The sequence below is a fragment of the Dendropsophus ebraccatus genome, chromosome 8 (assembly GCF_027789765.1).
Source record: "Dendropsophus ebraccatus isolate aDenEbr1 chromosome 8, aDenEbr1.pat, whole genome shotgun sequence".
Lineage (NCBI taxonomy): Eukaryota > Metazoa > Chordata > Amphibia > Anura > Hylidae > Dendropsophus > Dendropsophus ebraccatus.
In genome coordinates, this window is record NC_091461.1 from 2,442,958 (window position 1) to 2,465,804 (window position 22,847).

General features: G+C 53.2%; 2 protein-coding genes across 2 annotated transcripts in view; one reads left to right on the forward strand and one right to left on the reverse strand.

The window, feature by feature from the left end:
* The window catches only part of ZNF488 (zinc finger protein 488), a 163,233-nt gene that overhangs the window by 117,532 nt on the left and 22,854 nt on the right, over window positions 1-22,847 (reverse strand). The window lies entirely within an intron of this gene.
* LOC138798957 (anthrax toxin receptor 1-like) overlaps window positions 1-22,847 on the forward strand; it is a 78,324-nt gene that overhangs the window by 49,572 nt on the left and 5,905 nt on the right. Inside the window, exons 10-17 of the mRNA XM_069979597.1 lie at window positions 7,594-7,692; window positions 9,329-9,398; window positions 11,774-11,852; window positions 12,203-12,298; window positions 12,789-12,827; window positions 19,714-19,812; window positions 21,329-21,496; window positions 21,578-21,658. Of these exons, the coding sequence (XP_069835698.1) occupies window positions 7,594-7,692; window positions 9,329-9,398; window positions 11,774-11,852; window positions 12,203-12,298; window positions 12,789-12,827; window positions 19,714-19,812; window positions 21,329-21,496; window positions 21,578-21,658 (731 nt within the window). The remainder of the gene's footprint in view (window positions 1-7,593; window positions 7,693-9,328; window positions 9,399-11,773; window positions 11,853-12,202; window positions 12,299-12,788; window positions 12,828-19,713; window positions 19,813-21,328; window positions 21,497-21,577; window positions 21,659-22,847) is intronic.

The window sequence follows — 22,847 nt, forward strand, 5'->3', positions numbered from 1 at the left end:
AGGTGACCTACAGATATCACATGGCCCGGCCCCCACCCTGCTCCATAGTGAGAAGGGGGATGGGAGGTGACCTATAGATATCACATGGCCCGGCCCCCACCCTGCTCCATAGTGTGGGGGATGGGAGGTGACCTATAGATATCACATGGCCCGGCCCCCGCCCTGCTCCATAGTGTGGGGGATGGGAGGTGACCTATAGATATCACATGGCCCGCCCCCGCCCTGCTCCATAGTTTGGGGGATGGGAGGTGACCTATAGATATCACATGGCCCGCCCCCGCCCTGCTCCATAGTGAGAAGGGGGATGGGAGGTGACCTATAGATATCACATGGCCCGGCCCCTCCCTGCTCCATAGTGAGGGGGGATGGGAGGTGACCTATAGATATCACATGGCCCGGCCCCCACCCTGCTCCATAGTGAGAAGGGGGATGGGAGGTGACCTATAGATAACACATGGCCCGCCCTGCTCCATAGTGAGGGGGGATGGGAGGTGACCTATAGATATCACATGGCCTGGCCCCTGCTCTGCTCCATAGTGAGAAGGGGGATGGGAGTGACCTATAGATATCACATGGCCCGGCCCCTGCCCTGCTCCATAGTGTGGGGGATGGGAGGTGACCTATAGATATCGCATGGCCTGCCCCCGCCCTGCTCCATAGTGTGGGGGATGGGAGGTGACCTATAGATATCACATGGCCTGCCCCCGCCCTGCTCTATAGTAAGAAGGGGGATGGGAGGTGACCTATAGATATCACATGGCCCGCCCTGCTCCATAGTGAGGGGGGATGGGAGGTGACCTATAGATATCACATGGCCCGGCCCCCGCCCTGCTCCATAGTGAGGGGGGTGGGAGGTGACCTATAGATATCACATGGCCCGGCCCCCACCCTGCTCCATAGTAAGAAGGGGGATGGGAGGTGACCTATAGATATCACATGGCCCGGCCCCCGCCCTGCTCCATAGTGAGGGGGATGGGAGGTGACCTATAGATATCACATGGCCCGGCCCCCACCCTGCTCCATAGTAAGAAGGGGGATGGGAGGTGACCTACAGATATCACATGGCCCGGCCCCCGCCCTGCTCCATAGATCCTTGGACACCAGCGCAGTTTTGTTGATCGCACCAGTAGAATATTTTAGCTGAAAATCTTAAAAAATCCTCCTAAAAGTTCTAGGAATCCTGTCCCTGGGGGCCGGGCGAGGTGTGTCTATAGGACGAGGCCTGGAGATCTGTACATGGGCCGCCCTCTCAGGCCTGATCTGATCCATTAGGTGGGTCCGTCTATAGACTGCTGACTCGGTCACAGAGAGTTCATTGTGCCAAATCTTTAGCAGTTTTCCTTGTAAGAATAAGAGTGCCGGAGCCGCACACAATCTACAGCGTTAGATGATGGTTTCTTTGTTTTTTTGGGTCCTGAAAAATGTATTTAGAGTTAAATCTGTTACCTTTAGCGGAGATGCAGAGGGTGTACGTAGTGTGTAGGGTGCAGGGAGTGTAGGATGTAGTGTGTAGAGGGTGTAGTGTGTAGTGTGCAGAGGGTGTAGTGTGCAGAGGGTGTAGTGTGTAGTGTGCAGAGGGTGTAGTGTGTAGGGTGCAGAGGGTGTAGTGTGTAGGGTACAAAGGGTGTAGCGTGTAGGGTGCAGAGAGTATAGTGTGTAGGGTGCAGAGGGTGTAGTGTATAGGGTGCAGAGGGTGTAGGGTGCAGAGGGTGTAGTATGTAGTGTGTAGGGTGCAGAGGGTGTAGTGTGCAGAGGGTGTAGTGTGTAGTGTGCAGAGGGTGTAGTGTGTAGGGTGCAGAGGGTGTAGTGTGTAGGGTGCAGAGGGTGTAGTGTGTAGGGTACAAAGGGTGTAGCGTGTACGGTGCAGAGAGTATAGTGTGTAGGGTGCAGAGGGTGTAGTGTATAGGGTGCAGAGGGTGTAGGGTGCAGAGGGTGTAGTATGTAGGGTGTAGTATGTAGTGTGTAGGGTGCAGAGGGTGTAGATGTAGGGTATAGTATGGGGTGTGTAGGGTGCAGAGAGTGTAGAGGTAGTGTTCACAGTACATAGGGTGTAGTATGTAGTGTGTAGGGTGCAGAGGGTGTAGTATGTAGTGTTCACAGTTCATAGGGTGTAGTATGTAGTGTTCACAGTACAGAGGGTGTAGTATATAGGTTGAAGGATGTGAAGATTGTAGTATGTAGGGTGTACATACAGAGGGTATGGTATGTAGGCCAACTACCTAATAGATCCACTACAACAACACCTCTCTGGTAACATCACCTCTACAACAACAACACCTCTCCAGAAACAACCCCTCTCCGGTAACATCACCTCTACAACAACAACACCTCTGCATTAACAACACCTCTCTGGTAACACCTTTCCAGTAACAACACCAATCCAGTAACGTGTCACCCAGTAACAACACCTCTTCAGTAACATCACCTCACCGGTAACAACGCCTCTCCAGTAATAACACCTCCCTGGTATAAAAACCTTTCTGGTAACAACACATCTGCTGTAACAACACCTCACTGGTAACAACACCTCTGTAGTAACAACACCTCACTGGTAACAACACCTCTGTAGTAACAACACCTCACTGGTAACAACACCTCACTGGTAACAACACCTCTATAGTAACAACACCTCACTGGTAACAACACCTCTGTAGTAACAACACCTCACTGGTAACAACACCTCTATAGTAACAACACCTCACTGGTAACAACACCTCTGTAGTAACAACACCTCACTGGTAACAACACCTCTGTAGTAACAACACCTCACTGGTAAAAGTACATCTCCAGTAACAACACCTCACTGGGAACAACACCTGACTGGTGACAACACCTCACTGGTGACAACATCTCACTGGTAACAACACCTCTGTAGTAACAGCACCTCACTGGCAAAAATACATCTCCAGTAACAACACCTCACTGGTAACAACACCTGACTGTTGACAACACCTGACTGGTAACAACACCTCACTGGTAACAACACCTCACTGGTAACTGCACATCTCCAAAAACAAGACGAACCTTGTAGAGAGGGTGAAGTGTGCAGATGGTGTAGGAAGTAAAGAGGGTTTCTAGAAACAACACCTCTCCGGTAACAATGCATTTAAATGGCTAAACACATGAATTGTAGAAGGACCCTCTGACTTCTGTTTAGAAGGACCTTCTAACTTCTCTGTAGGAGGATCCTCTAATTGCTCTGTAGAAGTAACCTTTAGGCCCTATTCCACGGAACGAATATCGGCCGTATTCGGCTGATATCGGCCGCTACGGACAATAATCGTCCCATGGAATAGAGTGCAACGATCAGCCGACATCGTTGCAGTCGCTTGTTTTTCAACATGTTGAAAAACAAGCGACTGATATAGCAGCAATCTGCTGCCGTCACTCTGTTGAATAGGAGCGTCAGCAGCAGACACTGCTATAACCTATGGGCTGCCCGGACGATCAGCGATCACCCAGGCAGCCCCCCCGCAGCTCCCCGCCGCCCATCCCGCTCGCTGCAGCCGCATTGAATAGCGGCGGCAGTGAGCGGGGAACGAGGAGCAAACGATTGCCTCTTGTGTAGAATGACCCTTTGACTCCTGTGTAGAAGTACCCTTTGGCTCTGTAGAAGGACCCTCTGACTTCTCTGTAGAATGACCCTTTGACTCCTGTGTAGAAGTACCCTCTGACTTCTCTGTAGAATGACCTTCTGACTCCTGTGTAGAAGTACCCTTTGGCTCTGTAGAAGGACCCTCTGACTTCTCTGTAGAATGACCTTCTGACTCCTGCGTAGAAGGATCCTCTGACTCCTGTGTAGAAGGATCCTCTGACTTCTCTGTTGGAGGATCCTCTGACTTCTCTGTTGGAGGATCCTCTGACTTCTCTGTTGGAGGATTCTCTGACTTCTCTGTTGGAGGATCCTCTGACTTCTCTGTTGGAGGATCCTCTGACTTCTCTGTTGGAGGATCCTCTGACTTCTCTGTTGGAGCATCCTCTGACTCCTGTGTAGAAGGATCCTCTGACTTCTCTGTAGGAGGATCCTCTGACTTCTCTGTAGAAGGATCCTCTGACTCCACTTTAGGGCCCTCTGACTACACTGTAGAAGGACCTTCTGACTCTTCTGCCATTCCCACCATCCTTCGGCCCCTCAATCCTAATTTGGGTAAACGTGGGAAGTCTGGTATCTGTTGCGGTGCTCCCAGAGATGGATGGAGCTCTGGGCCACCATGCTGTGCTCAGACACAGCCCTGACAATCCTGTAGTCTCCTTATAGCCGGCGGCTTCATCACCCACCGGCCTCGTACTTCATACTGACAAGAGTCACAATTACTGCAGCCGCCAGACATCACCACAATAAGGAATCCACCATGATAGCAGATGCGGAGTGATGGGCCGGGTCTGCTGGGGGGGGGGGGGGGGGGGGGGGGGGGGTCGGGACCGGTCTACTATGCCGTCTATGTCAGGTCCTAGAGGTCTGAGAGGGGAATATTACTGAGACGCTGTATATGGAGGCCGTGCTGTACACGCTGTATATGGAGGCCGTGCTGTACATACTGTATATGGAGGCTGTGCTGTACACTCTGTATATGGAGGCTGTGCTGTACACGCTGTATATGGAGGCCGTGCTGTACATGCTGTATATGGAGGCTGTGCTGTACACGCTTTATATGGAGGCCGTGCTGTACATGCTGTATATGGAAGCCGTGCTGTACACACTGTATATAGAGGCCATGCAGTACATGTAGTATATGGAGGCCATGCTGTACACGCTGTATATAGAGGCCATGCAGTACATGTAGTATATGGAGGCCGTGCTGTACACACTGTATATGGAGGCTGTGCTGTACACGCTGTATATGGAGGCCGTGCTGTACACGCTGTATATGGAGGCCGTGCTGTACACGCTGTACATGGAGGCTGTGCTGTACACGCTGTATATAGAGGCCGTGCTGTACACGCTGTATATGGAGGCTGTGCTGTACACGCTGTATATGGAGGCTGTGCTGTACACGCTGTATATGGAGGCAGTGCTGTACACGCTGTATATGGAGGCTGTGCTGTACACGCTGTATATGGAGGCCGTGCAGTACATGTAGTATATGGAGGCCGTGCTGTACACGCTGTATATAGAGGCCATGCAGTACATGTAGTATATGGAGGCCGTGCTGTACACACTGTATATGGAGGCTGTGCTGTACACGCTGTACATGGAGGCTGTGCTGTACACACTGTATATAGAGGCCGTGCTGTACACGCTGTATATGGAGGCCGTGCTGTACACGCTGTATATGGAAGCCGTGCTGTACACGCTGTATATGGAGGCCGTGCTGTACACACTGTATATAGAGGCCATGCAGTACATGTAGTATATGGAGGCCGTGCTGTACACGCTGTATATGGAAGCCGTGCTGTACACACTGTATATAGAGGCCATGCAGTACATGTAGTATATGGAGGCCGTGCTGTACACGCTGTATATGGAGGCCGTGCTGTACACGCTGTATATGGAGGCCGTGCTGTACATGCTGTATATGGAGGCCGTGCTGTACACTGTTCTGTATATGGACACTCTGCTGTATACATGGTCCTGTAGATGTTGTTATACTCCCGGCCGCCCTGTGGTCACACCATCAGCTATGGTCAGCATTCTCTGGTAGCCGGCCGCGGTGCTGACTGCTCTGTTTCCCAGATTTGCCGGATCGGCATCTTTGTGTTATCCGCAGGAAGTTGTGGTGAGGAGTGGATTCCTGCAGAGAGTATGTGGTGGTAGTAAATAGCACGGCTATCATCTCCTCTACAGACAAAGGAGAGCTGAACACCGCCCAACGTACAGGATGGGAGACATGGCTGCTCCACCCCAGAAACAGCTCCACCTCAGGCTGTGCCTGGTATTACAGCTCAGAACCATCTCAGTGACACGTGACAGGGGAGCCTCTTATTTCATACAACCCCAGTTATGGCAAATGGAATGAGAGAGCTCCAGTGTAGAGCTCCTGATGGCTCCTCCCCCTAATGGTTACATTGTAGAGCTGTGGATGGCTCCTCCCCCTAATGGTTACATTGTAGAGCTGTGGATGGCTCCTCCCCCTAATGGTTACATTGTAGAGCTGTGGATGGCTCCTCCCCCTAATGGTTACATTGTAGAGCTGTGGATGGCTCCTCCCCCTAATGGTCACATTGTATTCGGGGGCTGGTGGTGACTCATTGGCTATCAGATGGGTGAAGCTCCCCGGACAATGAGATGCTGAATATGGATGCAAAGAAATTCTGCCTGAGGATTCTTATAACAAGGCTGTATGATGCCATATACCATCCAGGACGTTATTTTTATCATCCAGGACGGGTTATATATGACTGAGTATATACGATTCAGGACGGGTAATATATCACAGGTTATATACGATCCAGGACGGGTTATATATATACGATCCAGGATGCGTTATATACGATCCAGGGCGGGTTATATATGATCCAGGACAGGTTATATATACGATCCAGGACAGGTTATATATGATCCAGGACGGGTTATATATGATCCAGAACGGGTTATATATGATCCAGGACAGGTTATATAGGACGGGTTATATATACTATCCAGGACGGGTTATATATATGATCCAGGAGGGGTTATATATGATCCAGGATAGGTTATATACGATCCAGGACGGGTTATATATGACAGGTTATATATACGATCCAAGACGGGTTATATATGACAGGTTATATATACGATCCAGGACGGGTTATATACGATCCAGGATGGGTTATATATACTATCCAGGACAGGTTATATATACTATCAAGGACGGGTTATATATACTATCCAGGACGGGTTATATATGATCCAGGACGGGTTACATACGATCCAGGACAGGTTATATATGACAGGTTATATATGATCCAGGGCAGTTTATATACGATCCAGGACGGGTTACATACGATCCAGGACAGGTTATATACGATCCAGGGCGGTTTATATACGATCCAGGACGGGTTACATACGATCCAGGACGGGTTACATACGATCCAGGACGGGTTACATACGATCCAGGATGGTTTATATACGATCCAGGACGGGTTATATACGATCCAGGACTGGTTATATACGATCCAGGATGGGTTATATACGATCCAGGACGGGTTATATACGATCCAGGACGGGTTATATACGATCCAGGACTGGTTATATACGATCCAGGATGGGTTATATACGATCCAGGGCGGGTTATATACGATCCAGGACGGGTTATATACGATCCAGGGCGGGTTATATACGATCCAGGACGGGTTATATACGATCCAGGATGGGTTATATACGATCCAGGGCGGGTTACATATGATGTCAGCTCCCATGTCTCTCTGAGGGTATGTTGGAGGTGCTGGACGGCTGCTGGAGGCCCTGCGGGCACTTGCCCCGTCCGTATAGGCGGCTTCTGGGTCTCGGGAGGTGGTGGCATTTCCTCCAGTCCTCAGAGTCTTGGTGATTCAGCTCTGGATCAGCGGATGTTGGCGATGCTGCTGATGGCGCTGAGGGGTGATTGATGCCCCATGAATGGTACCTTATTCCTACCTCCCCCTGATGAATGTTTCTCTTTGTTCTCGTTTCAGAGTCCTTCCAGGTTGTGGTGCGAGGAAACGGCTTCCACAGCGCCCGCGACATCAACCAAGTGCTGTGCAGCTTCAGGCTCAACGATAGCTTCACTATAAGTAAGAACTCCGCACAGATTACACCGCCACATCATACCGTATACTGCCCCCCTGGAAAAATACATCACTGGGAGTATCAGCTGCATCACCGCATTATAGCTTCACTATAAGTAAGAGCTCCGCACAGATTACACTGCCACATCGTACCGTATACTGCCCAACACCTCGCCCGCCCCCGGATAATACATCACTGGGGGCATCAGCAGCATCATAGCTTCACTATAAGTAAGAGCTCCGCACAGATTAAACCGCCACATCGTACCGTATACTTCCCAACACCTCGCCCCCCCCCCCCCCCCCCCGGATAATACATCACTGGGGGCATCAGCCGCATCACTGCATTATAGCTTCACTATAAGTAAGAGCTCCGCACAGATTACACCGCACATTGTACCGTACCGTATACCGACCCCCGGGATAATACATCACTGGGGGCATCAGCTGCATCACCGCACTATAGCTTCACTATAAGTAAGAGCTCCGCACAGATTACACCGCATTGTACCGTACCGTATACCGACCCCCCCGGGATAATACATCACTGGGGGCATCAGTGACATCTCCACACTATAGCTTCACTATGAGTAAGAGCTCCGCACAGATTTCACCCACATCGTACCGTATACTGTCTCCCCGCCCCGGGATAATACATCACTGGGGGCATCAGCTGCATCACCGCACTATAGCTTTACTATAAGTAAGAGCTCCGCACAAATTACACCACCACATCATACCGTATACTGCCCCCCTGGGATAGTACGTCACTGGGGGCATCAGCCGCATCACCGCACTATAGCTACACTATATGTAAGAGCTCCGCACAGATTACACCGCCACATCGTACTGTATACTGCCCCCCTGAAATAATACATCACTGGGGGCATCAGTGACATCTCCACACTATAGCTTCTCTATAAGTAAGAGCCCCGCACAGATTTCACCCACCACATCATACCGTATACTGCCCCCCGCCCTGGGATAATACATCACTGGGGGCATCAGCTGCATCACCGCACTATAGCTTCACTATAAGAGCTTTGCACAAATTACACCCACCACATCGTACCGTATACCGACCCCCCCCGGGATAATACATCACTGGGGGTATTAGCTGCATCACCGCATTATAGCTTCACTATAAGTAAGAGCTCCGCACAGATTACACTGCCACATCGTACCGTATACTGCCCAACACCTCGCCCGCCCCCCCACCGGATAATACATCACTGGGGGCATCAGCTGCATCTATAGCTTCACTATAAGTATGACCTCCACACAGATTACAACCACCACATTGTACCTTATCATATACTGCCCCCCGGGATAATACATCACTGGGGGCATCAGCTGCATCTCCGCACAGCCAATCACTGGCCTTAGTCCCAGACACAGAAGATGAAAGATCAATCCTCTATATAGATGCATACCCCGTATCGCCAAGCATCCACTGATCCAGCTGAAAGCCTCTGATCCTTCTCCCTACTGTGGCAGGAGAGTTGGGAGGCCGCCATACACAGCTGATCTCATGTATCTGGCAGCGCTACCAGCGGCCGTCTCATAGATGATTATAACGTCCTCCACGCTATAACCCAGCTCAGTGGAAACAAGTTCTACCCTCAATGTCTGTGTCTTCCAGATGAGAAACCGTCTGTCATTCAAGATACTTACCTGCTGTGCCCTGCCCCGGTTATCCAAGAAGTTGGACAGTACGTATTCATAACCTCCACATGTGTAGATATTTCTGTTCCGCTCTTCTCCGTCATGGTCCCTGTGCCGCCCTTCTCCGTCATGGTCCCAGTGCCGCCCTTCTCCGTCATGGTCCCAGTGCCGCCCTTCTCCGTTATGGTCCCAGTGCCGCCCTTCTCCGTCATGGTCCCTGTGCCGCCCTTCTCCGTCATGGTCCCTGTGCCGCCCTTCTCCGTCATGGTCCCTGTGCCGCCCTTCTCCGTCATGGTCCCAGTGCCGCCCTTCTCCGTCATGGTCCCAGTGCCGCCTTTCTCCGTCATGGTCCCAGTGCCGCCCTTCTCCGTCATGGTCCCAGTGCCGCCCTTCTCCGTCATGGTCCCAGTGCCGCCTTTCTCCGTCATGGTCCCAGTGCCGCCTTTCTTCGTCATGGTCCCTGTGCCGCCCTTCTCCGTCATGGTCCCTGTGCCGCCCTTCTCCGTCATGGTCCCAGTGCCGCCCTTCTCCGTCATGGTCCCAGTGCCGCCCTTCTCCGTCATGGTCCCAGTGCCGCCCTTCTCCGTCATGGTCCCAGTGCCGCCCTTCTCCGTCATGGTCCCAGTGCCGCCTTTCTCCGTCATGGTCCCAGTGCCGCCTTTCTCCGTCATGGTCCCAGTGCCGCCTTTCTTCGTCATGGTCCCTGTGCCGCCCTTCTCCGTCATGGTCCCTGTGCCGCCCTTCTCCGTCATGGTCACTATGTGGTGCTCCACCGGTGTGGTGGATGACCGGTCATTTTCCAGATGTGAAGTGTGACGCCACTACAGTAGTGGTTGGTCGGGGAATAGCTCAGCCAGGTGTTATGCTCTTGTGACGTCAGTGGTGGTTGGGCACACAGGTATGGGGGGGCACACCTGCTTTTATTTTAGTGAGGTTGGCTATACTCTTTCCCCTGTGGTCGGTGACCTGCTGGGCTGTGAGGGGGTCCCTTGGGCGCTTATCACTGTGGTCTGGAGTGGAGTTGTGACCCACCCGGACTATTGGTACCGTCACCCACAGAACGGTGAGATGTCCCAAGGAAGATGCTGTTACTGTGTAGGTGCTTAGATAAGAATCCAGTTAAAATAAATAGCTTCTTTTAGACATACTTGATACAGTGATATACAGTGGACTTTGGTCCTGAAAATACACTTTAGGCTTTATTGACAGGATCTGTGCTGAAAGCTTATAGAGTAGTGTAGCTGTGCTGGCTGGGTTCCGTGCTGAGAGGTAGAAGAGGTTTAGAGAAGTAGAGAGGAGGATGTCGAGAGAGTCCCAACCCAAAGTAGTACTGTGTTCTGCTGGAATCTTAGAAGTAGAATACTTGAGAGTAGAGAGAATACTTGTGCCCCTGTTATGACTCTTTGGTCTTTGCACCACCTATTGCCCCCTAGTGTCAGGCGACCCGTCCTAGAGGGTAACACAAGCCCCAGACCTTGTTACCTGGGTTGAGCAGAGTGGTCAGAGTTTTCTGCTTACACCCGCGCTGCAAGATAGAGTATGTAGGCTTCTAGCAACTTTGCTCTATCCGGATCAGTTCCTCTTTCCTCAGGATACTGTCCTGCACCTTTAGACTTGTTCAAGGTGTGGGCTGGGATGATCCCTGGCTTGTCCTCTCTGAGAATACTAAGCACTGCATAGTTCCTCGGAAGTGCTGCTTTCAAGAAAAGAGTGGCCGTTCCTGTATACGTCTGCTCTGCTCCACGTCTAGACTAAGACTCCTCTAGTCCTCTAAAAGGGGACCTGGCATAGGCCAGAGACCAACTTGACTGCTGTAGGGACCGTTCTGGCTTGCGTCCTCTCACTACAGGAACCAGACTAAGACTCTCCTATTGTGTGTGTCTACACTTCCTCTCCCCATGTGAAAACTTCCTACAGCATATGTAATATGTGAGTGGGTGAGAAGATTGTGCAAGAGAAAGAGAATAGAGATAGGTGGATAAGAGAAAGAGCTCTCATTGGTACACAAATCACGGAAACAATAACCCTTTAGTTATCTACAGCTGTACAATACTTAAGCATACAATATACATACTAGTGACATCTACTGGTAAAACTTAGGTACTACTTCATCACGACTACTTCTTTAAAGTACAGTCTTTTGCAAGGGGTGTAAAGGCAAGAAACACCCGTGGTCCCTGTGCCGCCCTTCTCCGTCATGGTCCCTGTGCCGCCCTTCTCCGTCATGGTCCCTTTGCCGCCCTTCTCCATCATGGTCCCTGTGCCGCCCTTCTCCATCATGGTCCCTGTGCCACCCATCTCCATAACCCAGATAGACGACTACTATGGACACACACAATGTTTATCTGGACGCTGAATATCACGGCTATCTGAATGCAGAGTCCGGGTATATCTGACATTGTGATTCCTTCATCTTCCTCAGGGTGATGTATCTACAAGTCAGTATGAACATGGGCCTCAACTTCATCTCCAGTTCTGTCAGCATCACCAGCACACACTGTGTAAGTATCAGCTAACGTGTCTAAGGACTCTTTTTGGGTTCATCTTCATCACAAACTTTCATCTTTCTATCCACAAATCTATGGGGAGTGGTAAGCTGTATTATGTGCTGTATGGTGGTATGATATAGGCTTTTTTACAGGAATCATTTTTAGATATTGCATGTTATTTGGGCCCTATAAGGCGGTATTATGTGGGTTGTATTTATCCGCACACTGTATGGCAGTATTACGTGGGTTGTATTTATCTGCACACTGTATGGTAGTATTACGTAAGTTGTATTTATTAGCACAGTGTATGGCGGTATTATGAGGGTAGACTGAGTTCTAACCTAATCTGATCTCTTCGGCAGCGCACCGGGATCATTCTGTTTATCGCCCTCCTCATCCTATTCCTTCTACTCTTCTTGGCGCTGCTGTGGTGGTTTTGGCCACTTTGCTGCACGGTGGTAAGTATTGGCTATAGGCTATATACATCTATATACATGGAGCTGCCAGCAATGAGATGCTCTGCGGTGTTATGGGACGCTCTGTGTCATGGTTAGCGATATCTCTGCTTGCTGTCACGTCGATGTCCACAGTAATGACTGTTAGATACCCCCTATATGCTGCCTTGTTGCTGTATGGACAGAACTTTGGTATTTATTGGTTATCAGTCATTACAGGAGACGTCTTACAGTCCCGAAAGTCAGTCACATTGGGACTATTGGTGTCCAGGTGTCGATAGATGAATGAAGGTTCTTGTATCATGTATAAAGCTCCCTGATCACCTCTGATCGCCCCCTGCTAGTAGTGGCCACTACTGGCTACATGTGGTATTACAGCAGCTGGATGTTGTTAGGGTCTCCCTTATAGCATGTCCACATGACCTTATACGGTATATAGAAAGGGCCTCCTATTCCTGAGGTTTTACTGACCTCTACCTGGTTTACTTAACAGGTGATAAAGGAGCCACCGCCACCTCCTCCTCCGGAGCCGGTAAGTACGCCATTCCTAATTGTGGCACCTACATTGTCTGTTACTGATTAGACTCGGATAGTAAAACTTGTTCTTATATTCCAATCTGTTTCTATTTCTGACTGTAATTTTCTTGTATTTAACTTTTTGTACATTGTTATGAGGGCGGTTATCTTGCCTGAGCTGTATTTAACAGCATTTAGTCACATGCTTTACAGCAAGACTCATGGACATAGGCGACGATAAACAGACTCTGTCCCTTTAGGATGAATGTGAGACATTATTGCTATTGTCTCCTCTATCTACTGGTGTCACATGACGCTGCAATGCTGTACAGATCACTTCACTGCAGCCTCCTCTTATCACCACAGACACAACAGGAAGTCTCAGCTTAGTTTTAGCCCCAGTGGTGAGAATGAGAACTGCAAGATATCAGGATTATTATATAATATAGAGAGAACAATCTGTTCAACATAAACACATTATTTATACAATAAGTCATTTCCTGATGACACTGTCCCTTTAATGTCCTATAACATGGGCCGATGTTGAAGAGGAGGCGAGCGGCGACCCGTCAGATCAGCACTCGCTTCCTCCCCGTTCCCTGTCTGTGCTATTACACGCACAGATATTGAGCGGGGAAGATCGCCTCGGTGGCCCATAGAGGGCGGCGGTCAGGTCCTACATAGAGGGCGGCGGTCGGGTCCTATATAGAGGGCGGCGGTCGGGTCCTACATGGAGGGCGGCGGTCAGGTTCTATATAGAGGGCGGCGGTCTGCTCTGAGCAACACGCAGCAGGCCGTCAATGTGCTGGACGTTTTGTTTCAGTCGACGTTGTGCTTTGTCATCTGTCACTGATACCACCTCCCCTGCTGTCACTACTACCACCACCCCTACTACCCCTGCTGTCACTACAACCACCCCTGCTGTCACTACTACAACCACCCCTACTGTCGCTACCACCACCCCTGCTGACGCTACTACCACCACCCCTGCTGACGCTACTACCACCACCCCTGCTGACGCTACTACTACAACCCCTGCTGTCGCTACCACCACCACCCCTGCTGTCGCTACCACCACCTCCCCTGCTATCGCTACCACCACCTCCCCTGCTGTCGCTACCACCACCTCCCCTGCTGTCGCTACCACCACCTCCCCTGCTGTCACTACCACAACCACCCCTGCTGACGCTACCACTACAACCCCTGCTGATGCTACCACTACAACCCCTGCTGATTCTACTACCACCACCTCCCCTGCTGTCACTACCACCACCCCTGCTGACGCTACTACTACAACCCCTGCTGACGCTACTACAACCCCTGCTGTCACTACTGCCCCCCTGCTGTCACTACTGCCCCCCTGCTGTCACTACTGCCCCCCTGCTGTCACTTGATTGTTTCACCAGTTTTCCAGCCTTATCAATCTATGGAGAGACTCTCACCAATATTCCAGCAGCTTCCATAGAAGCCCAGGAAACCCCAATAAGCCTGTACTGGAATGTAAGGGGTTAATCGTTATGTGACCTGTGGGGTCCTCATGCACAGGCCATACATTATCTAGCAGCCCATCCCCCAGACTTCCCTTCTGTCAGGATACATCTGCAGCTATATATACACAGGCTTCCTTTCATTCTCCCCTGTATAAGCTGCCACCAGACAATCACCCCTTTGTCCTCAGCAGAATTACTGTAACATTTACAACCTAAAACCTCCAAAAAAATCCACAAAGTTCTGGGTGGACGTTCATCTCTACACCGGACAATCGCTGCATCATGTCTGTGCTCCCATCATACAGGTACAGCTACTGTCCAGGGACATCCATCAGGGGTCTGGGGGAGTCCTAATCTGAGAGGAGGGGGCTGGGGGGGAGTCCTGGTCTGAGAGAAGGGGGCTGGGGGAGTCCTGGTCTGAGAGGAGGAGGCTGGGGGGGGGGTGGGCTGGTCTGAGAAGAGGGGGCTGGGGGGAGTCCTGGTTTGAGAAGAGGGGGCTGGGGGAGGGTCCTGGTCTGAGAAGAGGGGGCTGGGGGGAGTCCTGGTCTGAGAAGAGGGGGCTGGGGGGAGTCCTGGTCTGAGAGGAGGGGGCTGGGGGGGGGGGGGGGGAGTCCTGGTCTGAGAAGAGGGGGCTGGGGGGAGTCCTGGTCTGAGAAGAGGGGGCTGGGGGAGGGTCCTGGTCTGAGAGGAGGGGGCTGGGAGGAGTCCTGGTCTGAGAGGAGGGGGCTGGGGGGAATCCTGGTCTGAGGGGGGGGGGGGCTGGGGGAGTCCTGGTCTGAGAGGAGGGGGCTGGGGGGAGTCCTGGTCTGAGAGGAGGGGGCTGGGGGAGTCCTGGTCTGAGGGGGGGGGGGCTGGGGGGAGTCCTGGTCTGAGAGGAGAGGGCTGGGGGGAGTCCTGGTCTGAGGGGGGGAGGGGGCTGGGGGAGTCCTAGTCTGAGAAGAGGGGGCTGGGGGGAGTCCTGGTCTGAGAGGAGGGGGCTGGGAGGAGTCCTGGTCTGAGAGGAGGGGGCTGGGGGAGTCCTGGTCTGAGAGGAGGGGGCTGGGGGGAGTCCTGGTCTGAGAGGAGGGGGCTGGGGGAGTCCTGGTCTGAGAAGAGGGGGCTGGGGGGAGTCCTGGTCTAAGAGGAGGGGGCTGGGAGGAGTCCTGGTCTAAGAGGAGGGGGCTGGGAGGAGTCCTGGTCTAAGAGGAGGGGGGCTGGGAGGAGTCCTGGTCTGAGGGGGAGGGGAGGGGGCTGGGGGAGTCCTGGTCTGAGAGGAGGGGGCTGGGGGGAGTCCTGGTCTGAGAGGAGGGGGCTGGGGGGGAGTCCTGGTCTGAGGGGGGGGGAAGGGGGCTGGGTGGAGTCTTGTCTGAGGGGAGGGGGCTGGGGGAGTCCTGGTCTGAGAGGAGGGTGCTGGGTGAGTCCTGGTCTGAGAGGGGGAGAGGGGGGGTGGGGGAGTCCTGGTCTGAGAGGGGGAGAGGGGGTGGGGGAGTCCTGGTCTGAGAGGGGGAGAGGGGGGTGGGGGAGTCCTGGTCTGAGAGGAGGGGGCTGGGGGGAGTCCTGGTCTGAGAGGAGGGGGCTGGGGGGAGTCCTGGTCTGAGAGGAGGGGGCTGGGGGAGTCCTGGTCTGAGGGGAGGGGTCTGGGGGGGAGTCCTGGTCTGAGGGGGGGGAAGGGGGCTGGGTGGAGTCCTGGTCTGAGAGGGGGAGAGGGGGGTGGGGGAGTCCTGGTCTGAGAGGGGGAGAGGGGGTGGGGGAGTCCTGGTCTGAGAGGGGGAGAGGGGGGTGGGGGAGTCCTGGTCTGAGAGGAGGGGGCTGTGGGGAGTCCTGGTCTGAGAGGAGGGGGCTGGGGGGAGTCCTGGTCTGAGAGGAGGGGGCTGGGGGGGGGAGTCCTGGTCTGAGGGGGGGGGGGCTGGGGGGAGTCCTGGTCTGAGAAGAGGGGGCTGGGGGGAGTACTGGTCTAAGGGGGGGGGGGGAAGGGGGCTGGGTGGAGTCCTGGTTTGAGGGGGGGAAAGGGGGCTGGGTGGAGTCCTGGTCTGAGAGGAGGGGGCTGTGGGGAGCCCTGGTCTGAGAGGAGGGGGCTGGGGGAGTCCTGGTCTGAGGGGGGGGGGGGGCTGGGGGGAGTCCTGGTCTGAGAGGAGAGGGCTGGGGGGAGTCCTGGTCTGAGGGGGGGAGGGGGCTGGGGGAGTCCTGGTCTGAGAGGAGGGGGCTGGGAGGAGTCCTGGTCTGAGAGGAGGGGGCTGGGGGAGTCCTGGTCTGAGAGGAGGGGGCTGGGGGAGTCCTGGTCTGAGAGGAGGGGGCTGGGGGAGTCCTGGTCTGAGAAGAGGGGGCTGGGGGGAGTCCTGGTCTGAGAAGAGGGGGCTGGGGGGAGTCCTGGTCTAAGAGGAGGGGGCTGGGAGGAGTCCTGGTCTAAGAGGAGGGGGCTGGGAGGAGTCCTGGTCTAAGAGGAGGGGGGCTGGGAGGAGTCCTGGTCTGAGGGGGGGGGGGGCTGGGGGAGTCCTGGTCTGAGAGGAGGGGGCTGGGGGGAGTCCTGGTCTGAGGGGAGGGGTCTGGGGGGGAGTCCTGGTCTGAGGGGGGGGGAAGGGGGCTGGGTGGAGTCTTGTCTGAGGGGAGGGGGCTGGGGGAGTCCTGGTCTGAGAGGAGGGTGCTGGGTGAGTCCTGGTCTGAGAGGGGGAGAGGGGGGTGGGGGAGTCCTGGTCTGAGAGGGGGAGAGGGGGTGGGGGAGTCCTGGTCTGAGAGGGGGAGAGGGGGGTGGGGGAGTCCTGGTCTGAGAGGAGGGGGCTGGGGGGAGTCCTGGTCTGAGAGGAGGGGGCTGGGGGGAGTCCTGGTCTGAGAGGAGGGGGCTGGGGGGAGTCCTGGTCTGAGGGGAGGGGTCTGGGGGGAGTCCTGGTCTGAGGGGGGGGAAGGGGGCTGGGTGGAGTCTTGTCTGAGGGGAGGGGGCTGGGGGAGTCCTGGTCTGAGAGGAGGGTGCTGGGTGAGTCCTGGTCTGAGAGGGGGAGAGGGGGGTGGGGGAGTCCTGGTCTGAGAGGGGGAGAGGGGGGGTGGGGGAGTCCTGGTCTGAGAGGAGGGGGGCTGTGGGGAGTCCTGGTCTGAGAGGAGGGGGCTGGGGGGAGTCCTGGTCTGAGAGGAGGGGGCTGGGGGGGGGAGTCCTGGTCTGAGGGGGGGGGGCTGGGGGGAGTCCTGGTCTGAGAAGAGGGGGCTGGGGGGAGTACTGGTCTAAGGGGGGGGGGGAAGGGGGCTGGGTGGAGTCCTGGTTTGAGGGGGGGAAAGGGGGCTGGGTGGAGTCCTGGTCTGAGAGGAGGGGGCTGTGGGGAGCCCTGGTCTGAGGGGGGGGGGGAAAGGGGGCTGGGTGGAGTCCTGGTCTGAGAGGGGGGGGCTTGGGGGGAGTCCTGGTCTGGGGGGGGGGGGGAGGGGGCTGGGTGGAGTCCTGGTCTGAGGGGGGGAAAGGGGGTTGGGTGGAGTCCTGGTCTGAGGGGGGGGGGGAGGGTGCTAGGGGGAGTCCTGGTCTGAGGGGGGGGTCTTGGTCTGAGGGGAGGGGGAGAGGGGGCTAGGGGGAGTCCTGGTCTGGGGGAGTCCTGGCCTGAGGGGAGGGGGAGTCCGGGGCACACAGCACAATGGTTACACCTCCGCAATTGGGATAGGGAGCAAACTCATCTATAGTTCTGCACAGTGACATACACAGGGAGCAGTCAGACTGTAACAAAGATCTGACTGTCAAGTAAGGGCGCTACTACACCGAAAGATTATAGTGCAAAACATCTATCGTTTGAATTTAGGCGATAATCTTTCAGTGTGTGTGGGAAACGATCAACTAACAACGTCTGTGTGTGTGTGTGTGTGTGTGTGTGTGTGTGTGTGTGTGTGTGTGTGTGAGTCGTTGATCGCATCTTTCCAGCTGACGTAAAAGCGTTGCTGAACATCCACAAATCTTTCCGTGTATCTACACATGGTCACTCGCTGGGATGAGGAGCACAGAGTATAAGAACGATTATAACCAGCGACTATCGCTCCGTTTATTATTCGGAGTAATTTTATGTTGTTCGTAATTCGTATCAACAATCTTTTATTGATAATTGGAGAAAACGAAAAATCGCTGTGTCTAAGAGGAATCTAAGGGCCGATCAATAATGTAAACTGGATCTGCTGGATCGGTGCCCTTTTAATATATATATAGTTAATGATGTCTATCCAGCCCTTGCTATATATATATTTAGTGATATCTATGCAGCCCTTGCTGTATGTATATATATATATATATATATATATATATATATATATATGTAGTTAGTGATGTCCATGCAGTCCTTGCTGGAGAGGTTGATTGTTGTTATCAGCTGATCTTTGTCTTTATTACACGGAGCAGTGTTCTGCCAACTCTGCCTGACTACTAGGCAGATTATCATTTCGTGTAATAGGGCCCCAAGAGTCCAGTGTCTTCTTGGGTCTCCAGTGGAAGGGGGGGGTCCTGCACAGGTTCTCACCAATGGTGAATAGAACGCCCCCAGGGCCCTATAGCAACTGGGAGGGTTCCTTTATGGTACATTGGCCCTCAGTGGTGCACAGTGTGATGGTCTTTTAGAGTCCATCTCACGGCCACAAGAACGTGTTTCTGCACGTGGTTCTATTGTATCCATAGAGGAACAATAAATTCTAAACTGTGTGACTGATCCCAGACATCGAGAGCACCTGTGTGACTGATCCCAGATGCCGAGAGCACCTGTGTGACTGATCCCAGATGCCGAGAGGACCTGTGTGACTGATCCCAGACACAGAGAGCACCTGTGCGACTGATCCCAGACACCGAGAGCACCTGAGCGACTGATCCCAGACACCGAGAGCACCTGTGTGACTGATCCCAGACACTGAGAGCACCTGTGTGACTGATCCCAGACACCGAGAGCACCTGTGTGACTGATCCCAGACACCGAGAACACCTGTGTGATTGATCCCAGACACCGAGAGCACCTGTGTGACTGATCCCAGACACCGAGAGCACCTGTGTGACTGATCCCAGACACCGAGAGCACCTGTGTGACTGATCCCAGACACCGAGAGCACCTGTGTGACTGATCCCAGACATCGAGAGCACCTGTGTGACTGATCCCAGACACCGAGAGCACCTGTGTGACTGATCCCAGACACCGAGAGCACCTGTGTGACTGATCCCAGACATCGAGAGCACCTGTGTGACTGATCCCAGACACCGAGAGCACCTGTGTGACTGATCCCAGACACCGAGAGCACCTGTGTGACTGATCCCAGACACCGAGAGCACCTGTGTGACTGATCCCAGACATCAAGAACACCAATGGCTCCTCCTCTTCATGCTGAGGCATTGCTGAGGTGTTCCCCAATTATTAGGTAACCTACCTGACAAGGCTGAGTGCCCCCTCAGGGAAGTGATGTATAGTAAACGTCCATCTTGATTTTTTTGCTCAGGAATCCGATGATGAGGATGGTTTACCAAAGAAAAAGTGGCCGACTGTGGATGCTTCGTACTATGGAGGAAGAGGAGTTGGGGGTATTAAGAGGATGGAGGTAAAACGAAGGGCAGTTGTAATGTCTGGGGCATATCCCTGCACGCCTCATCGACAAGGATAGCAATAACACCCAGTAAATAATGTAACAGAGGAACATCGAGGAACATCACTACACGGGTCTAAGAGAAGTGCTCCTACATGGGGGATCTAGGGGGTTAAAGTGATACTGTCACCCCTCTTTCCATATAAGGAGTTCTCCTATGATGCCCTCTGTGATGTCATAGGAATAGGCTGACCTAGAGGTATAAGCCCCACCCCCTCTGTGACTGCCTAATCGGAGGGGGCAGGGCCTAGGACTCTAAGGCTGCATTCCCACGTTCCGGAATGCCTGTAACAGACTTTCCCCCGCCCGGACAGGATCTGATAAGATGTACGGATATGAGCTGCGCTGTAATGACAGCAGCACGCACGGCTGATACATTACAGTGTCACACGTATCTGTACAGGTGGGGGAGAGTCCATTACAGGCATTCCTCGTCCGTGAGGAACACGGAACATGGGAATGCAGCCTTAGTTGGCCCATTGCAGCACGGTGGCTAAGTGGTTAGCCCTGTAGCCTTACAGCGCTGGGGTCCTGGGTTCAAATCCCACCAAGGGCAACATCTGCAAAGAGTTTGTATCTTCTCTCTGTGTTTGCCTGGGTTTCCTCCGGGTATCCGGTTTCCTCCCACACCCAAAACATACAGATAGGGGAATTTAGCTTGTGAGCCCTAATGGGGACAGGGAGCAATAATTGGCAAACTATGTAAAGTGCTGCGGAATCTGTGTGCGCTAAACAAATAAAAGCATTAATATTATTATTAATATTATTCTGATGCTGATACAGAGGAGGCGGGGTTCAGGTAGCAATGACACCCATACAGCCCTGTCCATCAACTACAACATGCAATTTTGAGTGGAGAGACCACCAAGCAATCCTTTATACAGCAAGATATGAAATGTCCAGAATATAGGCTTAAGAAGGGCGCTGAGGACTCCGTATATGGTGTGGGGGGGGGGGGGCAATATCACTTTAAGAAGGGCGCCGAGAACTCCTGATATGGAAGCGGGGGGGGGGGGGGGGGGGGGCAATATCACTTTAAGAAGGGCGCTGAGAACTCCTGATATGGAAGGGGGGGGCAATATCACTTTAAGAAGGGCGCTGAGGACTCCGTATATGGTGTGGGGGGGGGGGGGCAATATCACTTTAAGAAGGGCGCCGAGAACTCCTGATATGGAAGGGGGGGGGCAATATCACTTTAAGAAGGGCGCTGAGGACTCCGTATATGGAAGGGGGGGGGGGGGGGGCAATATCAGTTTAAGAAGGGCGCTGAGGACTCCGTATATGGAAGGGGGGGGGGGGGGGCAATATCAGTTTAAGAAGGGCGCTGAGGACTCCGTATATGGAAGGGGTGGGGGGGGGGGGACAATATCACTTTAAGAATGGAGCCGAGAACTCTGTACATGGAAAGACAATATCCCTTTAAAGCCTGACAAGATGCTGTGTACAGCTCATGGCGTTCCTCTTCCTGTAGGTGAGGTGGGGTGATAAGGGCTCCACAGAAGAAGGAGCAAAACTAGAAAAACCCAAAAATGCCGTCATTAAACTACCAGAGCAAGAATTCGAGCCCTGGGAGCCTAAACCAAAGAAAAACTCACGTCGTAATAATCCTCAGGAAAGGAAATGGTACAGTCCCATCAAGGTAAAGAGAATGCAGGGACCCCGACGCTGGATGTGGATTGTAGTGCAGTCATCTCACTTCTGACATCATGTCTCTCTGCAGGGTAAGCTGGATGCGATCTGGGCCCTGCTAAGGAGAGGATACGACCAGGTGTCACTGATGAGGCCACAGGCTGGCGACAAGGTGAGGACACTGCCCAGGAGGCCATCCCTTCTCAGAGCTTGTAGAGACCTGATATCTCTTCTCCTGGGTCCACACAGACCTCGCTATTAGAGATGTGACTGGGTGGTCTAATGGGGGATTTGCCCTCCGGTCTCAGGGCCCGTGTCTCTATTAGAACAGGGTCCTTACAGACAGTGTTGTTGCTGGGATTCGGCACACTGTGAGTACTGGGCCCGCGATGGCTCGGGCTGCATTACATACATCACTCATTTCTTAGGGGACAATATTAGGCTGTTTGGGTAGAATTATGCCGGGGCGCTGTAATAATTACTGTTATGGGACGACTGGGGCAGCTCAGACGTCTCTGTGATTGTGGCCAATACAGTGATGTCCTGTGTGGCTGTCACACATGTGGGGGCAGTATGTCTAGTGCTGTGATAGAGGTACTGCTGTGACACTGTTATGAGGGCACTAGGGCTAGCACTGTGATAGGGGTACTGCTATATCACTGTTATGGGGCACAAGGGATAGCACTGCGATAGGGGTGCTGCTATATCACTGTTATGGGACACTAGGGCTAGTACTGTGATAGAGGTACTGCTGTGACACTGTTATGAGGGCACTAGGGCTAGCACTGTGATAGGGGTACTGCTATATCACTGTTATGGGGCACAAGGGATAGCACTGCGATAGGGGTGCTGCTATATCACTGTTATGGGACACTAGGGCTAGTGCTGTGATAGAGGTACTGCTGTGACACTGTTATGAGGGCACTAGGGCTAGCACTGTGATAGGGGTACTGCTATATCACTGTTATGGGGCACAAGGGATAGCACTGCGATAGGGGTGCTGCTATATCACTGTTATGGGGCACAAGGGATAGCACTGCGATAGGGGTGCTGCTATATCACTGTTATGGGACACTAGGGCTAGTACTGTGATAGAGGTACTGCTATATCACTGTTATGGGGCACAAGGGATAGCACTGCGATAGGGGTGCTGCTATATCACTGTTATGGGGACACTAAGGCTAGCACTGTGTTAGGGGTACTGCTATATCACTGTTATGGGGACACTAAGGCTAGCACTGTGTTAGGGGTACTGCTATATCACTGTTATGGGGCACAAGTGATAGCACTGTGATTCGGGTGCTGCTATATCACTGTTATGGGGCACAAGGGCTAGCACTGTGATAGGGGTACTGCTGTAT